The 16813-nt window shown below is 35.1% G+C and overlaps 1 protein-coding gene across 1 annotated transcript in view; it reads right to left on the bottom strand.

Moving 5' to 3' along the window:
• The window catches only part of LRP1B (LDL receptor related protein 1B), a 1771065-nt gene that overhangs the window by 673822 nt on the left and 1080430 nt on the right, over positions 1–16813 (bottom strand). Inside the window, exons 24-27 of the mRNA XM_004375116.1 lie at positions 11600–11797; positions 9837–10041; positions 1092–1256; positions 551–795 (exon numbers count right to left, since the gene is read on the bottom strand). Coding sequence (XP_004375173.1) covers positions 551–795; positions 1092–1256; positions 9837–10041; positions 11600–11797 — 813 coding nt within the window. The remainder of the gene's footprint in view (positions 1–550; positions 796–1091; positions 1257–9836; positions 10042–11599; positions 11798–16813) is intronic.

The raw sequence follows: 16813 nt of genomic DNA on the forward strand, positions 1-16813 counted from the left end.
AAGAAGATTACTACTGAACCAAGACGTGGAATACATGGTGAAAGGTAGAACATATGCCTGTGTGAACTCACTTCACTTAAAATGGAGAAGCTCAAGCAGAAGTTTCACCCTTCTTATGCTCCACTCCCTCTCCTCCCAACGTACCACACAGTGAATAATTAGGGGAATTGACTCTATAGCAACAGAATTGGTTTTTTGGAACCTAAATGTGTCCTTCATGTTCTCTTCTAATTTACTGATCTTACTTAGATTCCAAATCTGAAGACCTTATACAACTTCCCAAAGTGTCTTTTGTTGATGAAATAACAATGACTAAAAATTAGGGGACTTGGTACAAAATTATTAGTTTCTAAGATTTTTTTATTTCTATGCAAAATTAATAAAAAGTGAAAAAAAATCCTTAACTAAAATAAAGACTGGAATAACCTCTACTACAAATATATATAAAATTATTAGTAACTGTTAGCTTAAAAAGTTATTTTCCAGTTCAAATATTACATGATTAAGGTGAAAATACTTTCTGGATAGATAATTTATAATAAGCACTTACCCTGAGGCTGACGGCTGGGATGGTATATCTGAAGGTCAAATGGCTGTGCACTGGTTTTCTGAATCACACTGACATTCTGCCCTGTCCACTTATTGGCTTTGGACAATGTGTTGGTCCTCCAGTCTGTCCAATAGACCTCGCTCCCGTACAGAGACACGGCAAAGGGATGAGAAAGGTATTCGTGACCTCGGATGATTTCTATCATTCCTGTTCCATCATAGAGGGCTGAATAAATAGCATCTGACCTACAGAAAGATAAACACATCAGCACTTTATTAAAATTCATTCAAATAGTCTCGTAATATAATCGCATTACTGAGAAAAATGATAAAGAATATATTTGATAAATATTGTTATGGGCCTGTATCTGATTTATGGAAAGCCAGGGAAAAAAAAAAAAGCCAGAAAATCATCACCTTCATAACAAAACAATTAAAACTAATCACCAATCCCAACATATGTGTACATGATCCATGCATGTTAGGAAAGTAGAAAGCGAGGAAGGTAAAATAAAATATGGAAAAGAGATCATATTTTAAACCTGGCATCTGTCCAAACTATCCTTTTTTCAAAGTGATCCACAGTTAGTCCATTAGGCCAAGCCCCAGTTTTCATGTCTTTGTAGATGATTTTTCTCCCAGCACCACTCATAGAGGCAGATTCGATGCGAGGAAAATTTGCATCCCAGTCTGTCCAGAAAAGAATTCTGAAGAAAAAGGAATAATACTATTGTTTTAGTCATTCATTTCAAAAAATATTTATTGAGTGCATAGAATATATTAGACACTGGCTAGGTAAACAGTTGTGAGAGAAACAGATATATTTACCTTTGTGAGACTTACAGTCCAGCAGGGGAGACAGACTAAATAAACATATGAATATATGTTTACAGTTCGCAAAATAATTTGAAGAAAAAATTTGCTGTGATAGAGAATAGCAGGTGACTGGCCTACTTAGAGAAAGCAATCAGGAAAAAACACTCTAAGGAGGTGATATTTAAACTGAAACTGAAGGATGAGGACGGCAGTGTGAAGAGCAGGACAAGCAGGAAAAGCAGCAGACACAAAGGCCTTAATAGGGGAAAGAATGTGGGCTATGTGAGGAACGGAAATGAGGCAAATGTATCAGAAGTATAGTGAGTGACGGGGAATAGATAAGAAGATGAAGCTGAAGAGGGTGATCTTATGGGCCTCGTACGGCAAGGCAATTATTTTGGATTTTATGTCAGAGTGATATATAAATCACTCTGACAGTTAATGCAAAGAAGAAACTATGGCAAAGTCAGAGTATAAGCACGATAGGTATTATTTTAAAGGAGCAGCCAAAAGATTGTAGTGGTCTATACTAAGACGGAGACAGTGGAGAACGAGAGATTGTATATTTTGGAAGTAGAATTCCCAGGACTTGCTGATGGGTAGGATGTGAGGGATGAGGTAGAAAGAAGAATCATGGGTGACTGTCAGTTTCTTATCCGAAGGTAGAGAGGTTGTACAGGGACTCCATTAATTGGAATGAGAAGAATTGGGGAAGGAATAGATTTTAAGTGTTGGACATTTAGGGAGGGTGGGTATGGATAGGAATCAAAAGTGTAATTATAACATTTTTGAATTTTAGTTTTCAAAATATCAAAAAGGAGATGTCCAGGAAGCTGTTTCGTGTGCCAAGGTGAAGCTCAGAGAAGAGGTCAGGGCTGGAGGCAAGAATTTAGAAGTCATTAGCATGGAGATGGTATTGAGAATCACAAAAATGAAATACATCAGGACAGAGGGTCTAGAGGGAAAAATAGCAGAGAACCATATACTTTAACACATACAACAATACAACTGTTAAAATAAAATTGTTTTTATATTAAAAGGTCCTTGCTTCTTTATTTTGCCAAATACTACTTGTACTGTATGTATTAACAGTACACAAACAGTTTTGCACAAGAGTCATTACGTACTTTGTATCATACATTTGATTTCTAAGAATGTTACATAATAGATGGTTGTGTTTAATTGACTGTGGTCTAAAGCTGCTGATGTATATTTCTATAGTTATTATATAATGTAGTTATAAACAATTCCGCCATCACTACAACTAGCTAACATTTTTTGAGTGCTTACATACTGTCTTAAGAGCTTTACATAAATTACCACATTTAATTTGCTATGAGGTCATTGCTATAGTTATCTACATTTTACATTTAAAATTTTCTTTTACATTTTATTTACATTTTAAGCATAGAGAACATAATTTACTTGACCAGGGTTACATAGCTAGCAAGTGGCAGAGCAGAAATGGAAGCTCAGCAGCCTGACTCCTGTTTTTATGCTCTTAACATCTAAGTCTTTACTGTTGTGTCACTAAATAAAATAACAAAGAGAAAGCAGCTGGCACAGGAGCAGGAGAATGTTCGGGAATTAAGAAACAGGGGCTGTCCTCTTTACTTTGGTATAGGACCTAATGGAAGGTACGGAGAATTGAGAAGAGAGAATTCAAATGACTAGAAAGTGTCAGAGTTCCTCCCTGTTAACACTTCTGGCAACATTTTGGTGAGAAACACTAAAGTGACTGATAAAAAATAAATTTGTTCTTCATTATAATTACATGTAGCTTTGCCAATTTTTGATTCTTCCATTATTTTGCATGATTTTTGAGTATAGGATTTAAAGAATTACCTCAGAAGATTAAAGAACCCTCTGGAACACAATTCAATTTGAACTATCTTTTTTTTTTTTTGAAATCTATTATGGCTTAGCACAATGCAAGGAAATACGGACTGATGTAAACTAAGCATTCATCATGACTTTAATTTTTAAGAAGTGTAGAAAAAACAAACCCGTTGCCTTCGAGACATTTCCCACTCATAGTGACCCTACAGGACAGAGTAGAACTGCCCCACAGGGTTTCCAAGGAGTGGCTGATAGGTTCAAACTGCTGACCTTTTTTTGTTTAGCAGGCAAACGCTTAACCACTGGACCACCAGGGGTCCAAGAAGTATATAGTCTCATAGAAAATAAGAACTGTGAACAAAAAATGATTAAAGGACAATTCAAAACATTACACAACAAATTTAATAAACATATGTGCTAAAAGAATATGGTGGTCAGGGAAGGAAGATAGTGACTTTCCTGATCAGAGAAGAACTTCACGTACAACTTACACCATTAGAATTCAATAAATGTTATTAAATAACTGTGCCAACATTGAATAGTGGTAATGTATATGTTTTAATATTAGACAAACTGGGAATCAAGGCTGAGATCTGTCACTCCAGCACACTTAATCTCAGACTCCATTTTCTCATCTGAAAATGAAAAAACATAACAGTACACACTTGGGAGCAGCATTCAGTGAGATAACACATATAAAAGATTTAGCACACAGAATGACTTTTATCACAGAGAAAACAGTTGTGTTTGTGTGTGCATGCACACACATATTTATAGAGAATAAATACTTTAAAAGGCAAAATTTTAAAATCTTCTCAAATTATTAAAGATATGGAAATAGAGGGAGAGAGGGAGGGGAAGGGAGAGGGAGAGAATAACTATTAATGCTAACATTTAAATGCTACAACAACATGTATGTGAAGGTAAATTAATTTGATAAAGTAATCATGATTCAAAACCATGAAAAAATGATTCAAAGCAATAGATCATAGGATTGGGCTTAGCCCGCAGAATGTCTCTCTAATAATGGATTTATAATTTAAAAAAAAGAGTTTTAGTTTCATGGGCAGCTTTAGGAAATTCCCCAGCCCTGGTGCTGGGAACATGTCCACAAAGGCAATATTTCTTGTTTGATTAGCCAATACTTGAATAAATTAAGTAAATTATTGGGAAAGTTTAAAAATAACATTACTACATCACAGGATATTTATAAAGCTTTTATTGTTGAGAATCATCTTCTGAAGAGACTAATGTTTAAAGATAACATTGCTTTGTATGGAAAATTATTAATTACCTAGAAATATTGGCCTGAAATAACTTACAAGCAAAAAAAAAATACGCTGCCAGTTGATAGAAAATAGAACACAGTTTAATTAACTAATATAAAGCTGGTAGTCTATTCAGTTAAGTACTTAAATGTCTTTCTTGAAAACAATGAATGTGAAATGAATTATGTCTTTCAAAATTTAATTTTGGATGTACGAAGCTCTTCATTTACACCGGTTTGTTATTTCTCAGCTTTCTATTATACTTAGCATTATTTAAAATGGAAATGAGATCAACATAGCATCAGTCAAATTTATGGCGATATCTCAACAAACAAGGTGAAGTAGAGGGATTTGCAAGTTTAAAATAGATTAGGAAAAATAATCCTTGAAAATAAATTTAGTGAATTTGGAAGTCATGTGTAGTATGTACTTGTGGATGAACCACCACTTGATCTAGATAAGATGGCTGGGTGGCACAAACAGTTAAGCGCTTACTACTAGATGAAAGTTTGGTGGTTTGAACCAACTCAGAGATGCCTAAGAGGACAGAACAGGCGATCTGCTTTCAAAAAAGTCACAGCCTTGAAAATCCTATGGAGCAGTTCTGCACTGCCCACATCGGGTTGCTGTGAATTGGAATAGACTCTAAGGCAACGAACAACAGATCTAGATAAGTTTGAACTTCACTTTCTGCATTGATTGCACAAAGACCGCCACAACAATGTCTTTCACCTGTATATCAAACCGGAAATTGGTGTCTCTCTTGCAATTTTTTACCTAGCTATGCCTCATATATATATATGGTCGCTATGAGTCAGAATTAAGTCAGTGGCAATGGGTTTGTTTTTGTTTTTTTGGTTATGCCTTATATGATTGCAGCAAGTCCAACACAAGTATCAATAACTCTGCAATTGTGCATTCTCTATATGTGGGTGTATGAGAGACGCGTGCTGTGGACTCCCAAGCAGGTGCTTCCAGTGATGAAAATATGGGTTGGGACACTTTGCAACATTCTAAAACAATTGATCCCTTCATTTATTCACGAAAGTAGGAGCATTAGGACATTTTTTCTGCAGTGGCTACTGTGCTCATAATCTTTCATCAATTTAAGCAGAAAATTTCCAAAACTTTTTACAAAATACCATGTCCTAGAATTAGTTACCGTAGAAGTGTTCTTAACCTTGCCATAAGACAGCTTATAACCAATTTAGAAAGTTGATTTCAAGGATCATTGTTTCATAAAATTCTGGGCACTCCTTTGTTATATTTTACAATGTGGTAGCTTAACAGAATCATTTTTCCCTTATGACTTTCTTTTTATATGGTTAAAATGTATTAGCATTTCAATGGTTGCATTACTTCCTAAAATATACAAAGACTAAATATCCCTTCATAGAGGACATATGGCAATGTTCAGCCACAAACGCTTTTAAAAAAATACCACAGTCTACCGATTGTACTGTTCCTGCATTTGTGGGTTAGTCTGTATGAGGATTAAATCGAGTCAATGGACCATGAACTACTTGTACCACTACAGGCACGAAAGGGCCACTATCATCTATCAGGGCAAGCTGCAGAAGGTGAAAATGAATTATCCTGGCAAAAAGAGTTTACTTATCTAAAATCTTTAGGTCTTCTAAAACCAACAATGTCTTTATGAGTTTTAAGAACATTCTAGATGAAATTAAAATTTTACTTAGATGTCCCATTAATCTTCACAATTGCTATATCTACTTTCAACAATTGCAATTGTTATAGCACAGTCCAGTTTATTATGAGAAATGAGAACTAAATACCAGTAACAGAGCAGGAAGGCACCATGCACAAGGATAAAGGTGATAAAAGTTTAAGAACTGAGTACCCTATAGATCCTGAACTCTCTGATGCTTGTTACTCCCTAACAATAAGTTTGATATTTAGAGAGGACTCATGTACTCTTTCAGGTCACCTTACTAATAAGTGCACTACCTTTAAACAGAATGTAAGAAAAATGGCTCCTCCCTAAGGCTCCCAATTTACCGTCTTAGAATAACCTGGAATAACTGAGGGAGGCTCAGTCAAAAACCCTGAACACTACAGGAACATGGCAAGACAGTAAATATGTTTTGTAATGTAAAATGAAGTCCAGGAGCTATGCTGGGGAAGAAAAGTAGTCAATGAAAAACTCTTCTTTTTTGTCACCTATATAAAAGGTCGCAAAGACCTTGATTGCTGTAAGAATTTCGCATAAAATAAACGTGTTATATGGGGCTAATGTTAAGCCCACTGTTTTCAGCCATGCTGAGGGAGCAAAGTGGCTGGTGGCAAACTTTTTTTTTTCATTTGCTACTGTAAGCAACATTTATACTATTATCCATTACCTGCCCCTTACTATATACCTTGCTTTTTAAGGCACATCGGTGTGTTCCCTTAAGCTGCGTGTAAACAAAAAGAAATATATTCATACGTATGCATTTATTTATTTAACAAGCATTTACCGAGCACAGTTACATATGCCAAGTTCTGTGAAGAAATTCATAGATTTAGAAGCAGCCACTCTTGCCATCAGTAAGCTTACGATTTAATAAGAAAGATTATAGTATTTACATAAACTGTATCTCTCAAAAATTACACAGTGAATTTCTCCTAAAGTAAAAATTTTCAAAATAAAATTTAAATGTCTGTGGAATTTCTACCTGTGTTGATTCACAAGCTTTCTTACCTATTTCCTGAATTATTTGGGAAATAGAGGAACATCTTATTTGTCTATTTTATCACATAGCACTAAGGCAGTAAGCTGAGTTTAAATCAAATTATTTTTTAACATTGCTTTTCTTACATTTTGCTTAGCTCTGCCATTTTGTGTGTGTGTATGCAAGTAACATTCTTACCGTGCCTATGTTTTCAGGCTACTTTGTGAAATGTCTATTTTTTCAAAATATCTTTGAACGTTCTACCAAAATATTGAATAAACCTGAAAATATTTGAATATTTTCATTATTTTTAAAAATTTAATAGCTACAACTGTACTTTAAGGTTTTCACACAAACTTCATAACATAATCATATCAATCCTGTATAAAATAATTTTGAGCGATAAAAATCCCATTAAATCGTAACACCCATTCCTGTCAATCCATCAATTCTTCCCTAGAGATGAATGAATTAATATTGTCATCTGGACTCTCATCACTTTATACCAGAAAAAACTACAACTAATATTTTCTCACTTTTTAAAATTTTTAAAAATATATTATCACTGCAATTATCTTAATTGTCTCACAATTTCATAGCGGCAATTTGTAATGGAAGATACCAGCTTTCCAAAGAATTACCAGGTTTTCCCTACTCATATGCCAACTTTTTGCACTAACACTCAACTCTCACAGGATATTTTACTTCTGGAGATCTCTTTATAGCACTAAGATACAGTGATAGTTTCACTTAAGAAAGTATTTGTAGGTTGTGTGACCTTTGTGATTCTGTTTTCTGTTTCTCCTCTCAGATTGGATACTCCCTAAATGAACTGAGATAAGTAAGTTTATCCTACAAGTAGTAGGTACAAACCTGTAGAAAATGAAACATCAAGTCACAGTTCTACTGTTTTGTTTGGTCAGAAGATTTCCAAAACTTACATCTACCTGTTTTGTTTTTTTATTTGTATCCTACTATCTCTTTTTGCCATTTGTAATTTGGGAAACATTCACATTTTTTCTCTCACATTGGTGTACGTGCTAAGACTACAGTTTTCTCCAAAAGATCACTTTGCCCTTATACAGAAAATTTCTTATGCAAGTAAGGTATTGGTACAACTTAGGATAGAGCTGATACACGAAACCTTCACATCAGTAACTCTTACACTATGGGTAAAGCTCTGTTTGTGCTGTGTTAGCACCTTTGTGGGAAGTGTAGGGGTAGGATCAGCATTCAGTTTGTACCTCAAGAATAGTCTGTTAAAAAATAAGACCGTTTCTCACTAAGTATAGTAGGTGTTTTCATGGTGAATTGCTGTGACACGAGGTAATGAATGAAACGGACAGAGTGTAGACTGTGTAAACAAGAACACATGTCTAGGCTAAAAGAAGCAGATACTACTGAGGTCATTGCTGCCAGATCTCCCATATTATTTCAAAAGAAGCCAGAGATTCACGGTTTTATGTAAAATTTCTCATTTTTTTATATTTTGGCAACTAATTCAAATAAATTTAAAACACTGTGGGAAGCCAAGCTAACACATCGATGGAGGTTTGCCAGTTTGGAACCCCTGCTCTGGACCAGCTGCTTTGCCCCTTTAATTTATGTATCTGAATTCAGGAAAAAGAAAACAAACAAAAAAATTTCCCCATCTATTGATTTCTGAGTCTTGGGCATAGACCAGAGCAAAAGCCAGAGAGTGTGGCCAGGAAGCTGACTTAAACACAAGGCTGCTTATTAAACACCCCTTGGCTCACTTCTCTCTTTCATTGGTGCTCTGTTTCTCCTACCTATGCTCCCTGGATTTCATAGTACTTAAAGCTTATATATAGAATATAGAATATATATACATATATATGCTACTACTGTCTAGACTTGGCAATGGTCTTTGGGTTTACAAAATAATTACCAAGAAAAAGAAATTAACAGGAATAACAAAGTATGGCATCGGTTACATGTTATCTCTCACATATTTATCATCTCCTCAAAACCTATGAGGAAGATATGATTATCCCTAATGTACAGAAGAGGAAACAAACGTAAGGTAAGCTAATACTCTCGATCAGGTCCTCCAGAGAATAAGTGACTAAACAGAAACTGGGACCCAGGACTTATGGCTCAAAACCCAATGTCTTTCTTCTGCTCCATCACAAAGGAACACAAACAGGAACAGTGGGGCAATGACCTCAACAGTTGACCTTGTTTTCCAGAGTCATGTCCTTGTCTTTCAAACTTCTAAGAGTCAACATCTCTCCAATGTACTCCTTCAAGCTTATTTCAATTTTCTTTTAAACTGACTCCAAGTACATTCAAAATAAATAAAGGGTGAGGTGGCTGACATCTGTGACTATTTGGAACAAAGACTGGCCCTGTGGTTTGCAACCATTAGAAACAATTACGGCATCTCCTTGGCAGGGCAGAGGAAAGTTCATTACATTACTTCTTCAAAACGAGTTGCAATAGCTTCCAATAGGGCCTAATGCCCATATTTAGAAAAAAGAAAGAAATTACCATCCTCTAAAAGTACTGATTGTAAGCAATCTTATAACCAATCTCACAGTAATAAACTTAAATTAGTTGATACTATTATATATGTATGTGTGTGTATAAAATATCAAATGCTTTGACTTCTAAATAATAGGAGATAATTGAATTCGATATAATAAATTCTGAAAAAGGCAAATTTTTTTACCCAAATCTTGGGTCCAAAGCAATAGCCCTGGGGTGTTCCATGGCTCCGGCTATTAGTGTAGTTCTCAGGGAACCATCTAGTTTGGCCACTTCGATTTGGTCCAGGTTGCTGTCTATCCAGTATATGTTGCCTGCTATCCAGTCGACTGTCAGACCTTCCGGGGTAGCCAGGCCATGCTCCACTACCACTTCAATTGCACTGACACCTACAAAGGAAGGGAAACCAACACTTAGACCCCTGTAAGGAATGGGTTAAGCACACACAGAAAGAACCACTTATTATCAGCAGCACAAATTATTTAAAAATGTCAGCTTTGAGATATACCATTCAAAAGTTGTTACCCGGCACAGTAACACAGAGGAAAGTAAGAAGATCCCAAATAGAAAATTACTGATCTTTTCCTCCAGAAATCTTCAATCTTTTAAGGACTTTCAGTGCCAACAAAACAGAATATTTAAACAACTGTGAGGTTAATAACAATGTTGAGGTTTCAAAAGGTTATTTCTTATTTTTGGCTTTTTAGACAGAACAAGGACTTTCGGAAACAGTAAGGATGTTCTCCTTGAAATTTAATTCAGATGCTGATCTTCAAGGGTAGAATAAATTGAAAATGACCACCTGGAGTAAAATGCATTGTACCTAATCAGCATCCACTTTTTTTCCAAGCATGACAGATAAAATAGATTTTACTGTACTTAGCCTTAACAAAGATAAGCCCAAATTACAGCTTATCCCTCTTGGCCTGTAAGACTTGAGGGGATTTAACAAGGATGCAAATAAGATAAGAAAGTATCAGTGGTCTGGAAAAAAATAAGCGATTTGATAATGTTCACCATCATTGAGATTTATCCACTTATTAATTTCTTTCAGAATTTTTTTAAAACTTCATTTTAATACAACTTTTCTAACAGCATAACTCATCATAGTTGATGGCATTGCTGATGGTTTTTGTTAGACATTTTAACAGTGTAATTTTAAACAAACCATCTGATTCCATTGGTCTGAATCCATCATTTTAAATCAGCATCTTGTAATATGAGACAGGACATAAATTCACAAATCATAATTACATTGTATGCTTAAAGGAGAATATTTTAAAAAATTGCAAATGTGATTTCCAGAGGAATTAAAAATTTGTGAAATTCCTTGCGCTTTTAATGTTATATAGATCCAATATTTCAAGAGAAATAACATATATATGTGTACGTATGTGTATACATATATATATCTCAAAGCCTTGCCATTTAAGAAAGATCTAGATTAGACAAAAGAGATAGGTCAAATTATGGAAAAATATTTAGCTCAAATATTAATATTTTATTATTCCACAATATCAATCTTGGGAATATTACTCCATATTATTATTCCATATTAATAATCTAGGGAATAATTTGCTCCATTATTTCTTTGAATTAGGTTGCAAGATGGTAACAAATTAAAAAAGAAACAAAGTTATTTTAACTCCCTGAAAATCAACTACTAGTGTGCGGAATGAAGTCTTTTTTCCTGTAAGTATATTTTTTCACCATATTCACACCAATTCCCAGACTGAAAATGGTGAGAATGTCACAGACCTTCACCATCCACCCCCCCCAACTGTATTCACACACACACTTGACTTCTCTGGTTTTTCATATATGAGGGAAGAGATAAAGAATCAAGGGCCAAATGCTAACCCAGATGAATTTTGATTACACTACATTTTCTGGAATTTTCAGTTAAAAATGAACCTAAACATTCAATCAAAATTGAAATAGATGTACCTCCACTTTCAGAAAGCTTGCCCCGGTATATTCTGTCTTCTACAACATCTGTCCAATAAAGTAAACTTTGATTGAAGTGAAAATCAAGTGCTATTGTGTTTCTCAATCCAGGAACAAGTAGACTATAGTCTCTTTTATGAAGATCAATCCTTCTGATCTCATGGCGAATAGAAAAGATGATGAATGCTTCGAAAGGATCTGAAATTAAATTTATTTTTAATATACTTATGAAAATACTTATATACTTTGGTAAGTGGAATAACTTGCTTACAGTAAAAATTGATTTATTTAAAGTACACCTACTCCTCACTTATCCACTATCTCATTATCTGACATTTCACATTTACAACAATAGTAAAAGAATCTACTATCCTACTATTTTGCACACTAACAACATACATCTGGCAGTAATGAATGCTGAGGTGCAAGGCGGGAGTAACACTGGTTGTGATGGTTAAGGTCGTATGTCAAGTTGGCTGGCCATGATTCTCAGTGTTTTGGCATTTACGTAATGATATAATTTGGCAGTTATGTAATGATGCTGTCATCTTTCATTTTGTGATCTGATGTGGTCATCCTCCATTTTCACATAATGCCAATTTTTGCATAACAACATGGTCTTTGGAACCTAACCATGTCAATAAGTGAGGAGTGGGTGTATTATTTTTTTATATTTCTGTCAGTAAAGGAGCAATTTATTTTTAATTCAAAATTTTAAAGACACTTGAAAACCTTAGGTTTGTGTGTATTTACTAAAAATAAGATACAAATGTGTTTTATCCCTTGGATTTGTATGCCCCTGATTCTGATTAAAGAATACAAGAATTGTTCTAATAGGATGGCAAAATATGAGTTTTTCCATTTTTTCAAAGTTTCAGCTAAAGACCTAAAGCTCAGAAAAATCACCAAACGAATCACTAAGAGTTGACCAAAGCTAGCTCTGCCAGTCTTGGCCCATCATACACCTATAGACACACTGTGGAGAAAGAGCTAACAGAAAAGGATTCTATGAAAGGAGTTGTTGCCTCACAGTTACAGAGTATACACCATGAGAGAGATGATGGCCATTTTTCCTACACTTCAAAAAAATCACAGCTATACCCCATTCCCCACTAGTTTTGAAGCCTGGATCAGATCTCAGTGGGGAGAAAGCAGAGAGGCTTTGAAAACATACCAGAGATTAAAAAAAAAAAAAAAATGCATATTTTAGTACCTGAAAGTTACTAAAAATTATGTTATCATTCAGAAAATGCTTCAAGCCCTCTACCCATTACTACAGGAAATACTAATATGAACTAGGCTTGAATTCTGCTTAATAAATAAGTATTTTGAGGGAGGGACCTCTGTTTACAAAAATGTCCCTTGTTTGCATGTTTGTGTCACTTTTTGTACTTCCTTTTGGAGAAATTAATTTTCTTACCCCCAGTCTAGACTCATCTAAATGTGGGCTGCCATAATCATTCCTGTCTACAGTGATTGGACTAAGGAGTGGATGTGAGACCTCAATCAGGCTAATGGGTTTGAAAACTTCCAGAGAAGTTTTCAAGCTGAGCAGAAGGAGTCTCTTTTCCTCTCTAGTCACAGGAGTCTAAGCCCAGTGATGCTAATAGTCATGTTCTTGTATTTTGAATAAGCCTGTCTGTCATATTGTAATAGAAGAGGACAAAGGCATAAAGAGGGAAGCAGCAATGCACTGGGATGAGACTGTGTCCAAAGGACTTTCAAATCTTTAGTTCCAAAGATCCCTAAAACCAGTTCCTCCCTGACAATCCCCGAGCTTTCAATATGTAAGCCAATATACTTAACACTACTTTCAAAAATAAAAACAAAAAACCAAACCCATTGCCACTGAGTTGACTCCAACTCATAGTGACCCCATAGGACATAGTGAACTGCCCTATAGGATTCAAACTGCTGATCTTTTAGTTAACAGCCAAGCTCTTAACCACTGTGCCACCAGGACTCCTAAGACTACTTACTCAACTTAATTTGAATTGAATTTCTGTTCATTGAAACCAGGTTTATTGTTCTTATTAAGATTACCTCCTCAGAGAAGTATTTCCTGATCAGATACCTAATTAAAAACCATCTCTATTATTCTGTATTACAATTACCTGTTTTTATTTTAAATATATTTTAAAATCAGTATTTACTTGTTTATCATCTATGTCCCTCACTGGACTGTAAACTTTATAAAAACAGAGATCTTTTTTGGCTTGTTCATTATTGTATCCCCAAAACCTAGCACCAGGGGAAAACCTTATATATACCTGGTCTTAAGTTCAGAAGAATGCCAGCCTAGGCTAGTTGGCCTTCGTGTGGGGCAGTCACTCAATATTTTTTTCTACTGGACGTGTACCCACTTTATGTAGCTCCACCCAGTACATGGAATAAATGTGTTTTGAGTCAATAAACATGGAGAAGAACTGAATCTATTCTAGGCTAGCTGATAGCCAATTGATGTAAAACCATGGAAGAAAGACCTGCCAAAACAAGCAGAGCCATGTTCTTGACTCCCAGTTGACAGCAGAGTATGAGTGAGGCCAATCAAGACCAGAACTGCTCAGAAGACATATAGACTACAGACAAAAATGATGAATATGCCTGTGGCCACTTAGGTACAGTGATTATTTATTGCACAGTATTGTGGTATTTATGGTACATTATTGTGACTGATGCAAAAATACCAAAAAAAAAAAAAAGCACAAAATATTAAGTTCCAAATGGCTGTCAATAGAACAAACACTAATTCAATGTAAAATCCAAAATTGAACATTTTTAGAGTAAAGAAAGTAGGTTAGATGAACAGTGTTTAAAAGAAAGGATACCTCATTTTGGATCAGAAGCCCTTGTTTTATTCTCTGCTCTGACTATGAAACAGCTGTTTGCCTTTGAAAAAGTTTTTATCTTTTCATGGATTAAGTGGCTTTACCTGTATAATGGGGTCTAAGACAACCCCTTTTCAAACTAACAAACAGTTTCAGAATCCAATTAAGTAATGTATGTAAACTTGTTTTATAAACTGAAGATCATAACAACAAATACAAATGGATAGGTAACTGTGATGTAGCCAAGAATTAATTGATCTGAGTCACAAAATGTGGGTTTAAGATTTGGCTCTGCTACCAGCTAGCTTTGCAAATTTGAGGATTTTACTTATCCTCTCTGATGGTCAATTTTGTTTTAGTTTTTTTCCATTTACAAAATACATACTCCATTGAGGTATCAGGAAAAGTGGTAATAGTTAAAAGTCTGAACACTTAGTAAAATCTTAAAAATTTTTTAATAATTATTATGAATATGAAATTCGGAGCCCACTCAAAGGACCAAGAAAAAACAAGATACTGCATAGCGAAGGGACCAGAATTATGATACACCAAAAGGAAGTTGGACATTTCTCATCATGTGCTGAAGCTAGTGACATTTCAGCTCCAAAGAACTTCCCCCATCCTTTGGTTTATAGTTTTCTCTTAGTCAAGTAGTAAATTATAGCTGTAAAGCTATCTGCTAGAGAAATTTATATTTAATACTTGTTAATGGACATATGCACCTTGGAAGACAGGCCTGGTGATCTGCTTCTGAAAGGTCACAACCTTGAAAACCCTACGGAGCAGTTCTACTCTACACACATGGGGTTGCCATGAGTCAAAATAGATTCAACAGCAACAAACAACAACAAAGGACATATAGCTTAAAATGGCAGAGTAATGATCGCTGCCTCTTTCTTAGGTAATCATCCCAGAAGAAGAAAGGGATAAGAAGAAACAAATGCAAACTCACCTTCACTAACATTGGAAGACATCTGTTACCAAAGCACCACAATATTAGAGGAAGTGTTGACGAATGCATTGAAAGTGCATAAAAGTTCTGACAGAATATTCTAGCAGGAGGAGAGGAAAAAACCTGCTGGCAGAGGACAGTTCTCAAAGGAGGTGTCATATCCTGAGGGCAAATGTCACAATCAGTTACCAAACAGCCTGGTTTTAGAACCTTCTCTGAGCCTATTGGCACCATCAAAACCCAGGGAGGAGGGTTTCAATGAAGAAAAAAACTAGCAGGCTTTACGTTTAGTAAAAGAAGCCAGACACCAGAATACACATTTTTCTTAAGTGCACTGGGAATATTATCCAAGATATACCACATAATAGTTCATAATCTAGCCTTGATAAATGTATAATTACTGAAATCCTAAAAAGTCATATTCTCTCAATATATGGGAATGAAATAAAAAATCAACAGCAGGTGGAATTTGGGAAATTTACAAATATGTGGAAATTTCACAATACACCATTGAACCATCAAAGAAGAAATCCCAAGGGAAATTAGAAAGTACTTTAAGATGAATGATGATAAAAACACAACACACTAAAACTTATGAAATGCAGTAAAAACAGTGCTTAGTCAGAAATTCTAGTTGTAAAGGCCTATGTTTAAAAAGAAGAAAGATCTCAAACCAATAACCTAAATTTCCACCTTAAGGAACTAGAAAAAAAGCACAAACTAAATGCAAAGGAGTTAGAAGAAGAGAAAAACAATACATAAAAACCAAAGAAACCAAAAGTTGGTTCTATGAAAGGATTGACAAAATTTTAGCCTCACTGACCAAAAAAAAAGAGAGAGAGATGAGAGAGAGTGAAGAACAAAGAGGAGAAGTAGAAGAAGAAGACAGAGGAGGAGGAGAAAGAGAAAGAGAAGAAGAAGAATTCAAACTAGTTAAATCAGGAGTGAAAGCGGGGACATCACTACTGACCTTATAGAACTAAAAACAAATCTAAGAGAATATTGTGAGCAATGGTATGGCAACAGATAAAAAAAAAAATCTAGATTAAATAGAAATATTCCTAGAAAAACAATAGTGACTCAATACTGACTGACAGTATTTCAATACAGATTCAAGAAGAAATAGAAAGTTTTAAATTATCTATAAGTAGTAGGTGGCCCTGATGCCACAGTGGTTAACTGTTCGGCTACTAACCAAAAGATGGGCAGTTCGTATCCACCAGCCACTCCTTAGAAACTCCATGGGGCCAGTTCTACTCTGTCCTATAGGGTGGCTATGAGTTGGAATCAACTCAATGGCAACGAGTTTTCTGTAAATAGTAGAGATTACATTAGTAATCGAAAACTTCCCTCTAAGAAGAGTTCAGGCACAGATGGACTCGATGGTGAATTTTGACAAATATTTAAAGAATAATTATCTCCAGTCCTTCTCAA

This window comes from Trichechus manatus, unplaced genomic scaffold (assembly GCF_000243295.1).
Source record: "Trichechus manatus latirostris isolate Lorelei unplaced genomic scaffold, TriManLat1.0 scaffold00033, whole genome shotgun sequence".
Taxonomy (NCBI): domain Eukaryota; kingdom Metazoa; phylum Chordata; class Mammalia; order Sirenia; family Trichechidae; genus Trichechus; species Trichechus manatus.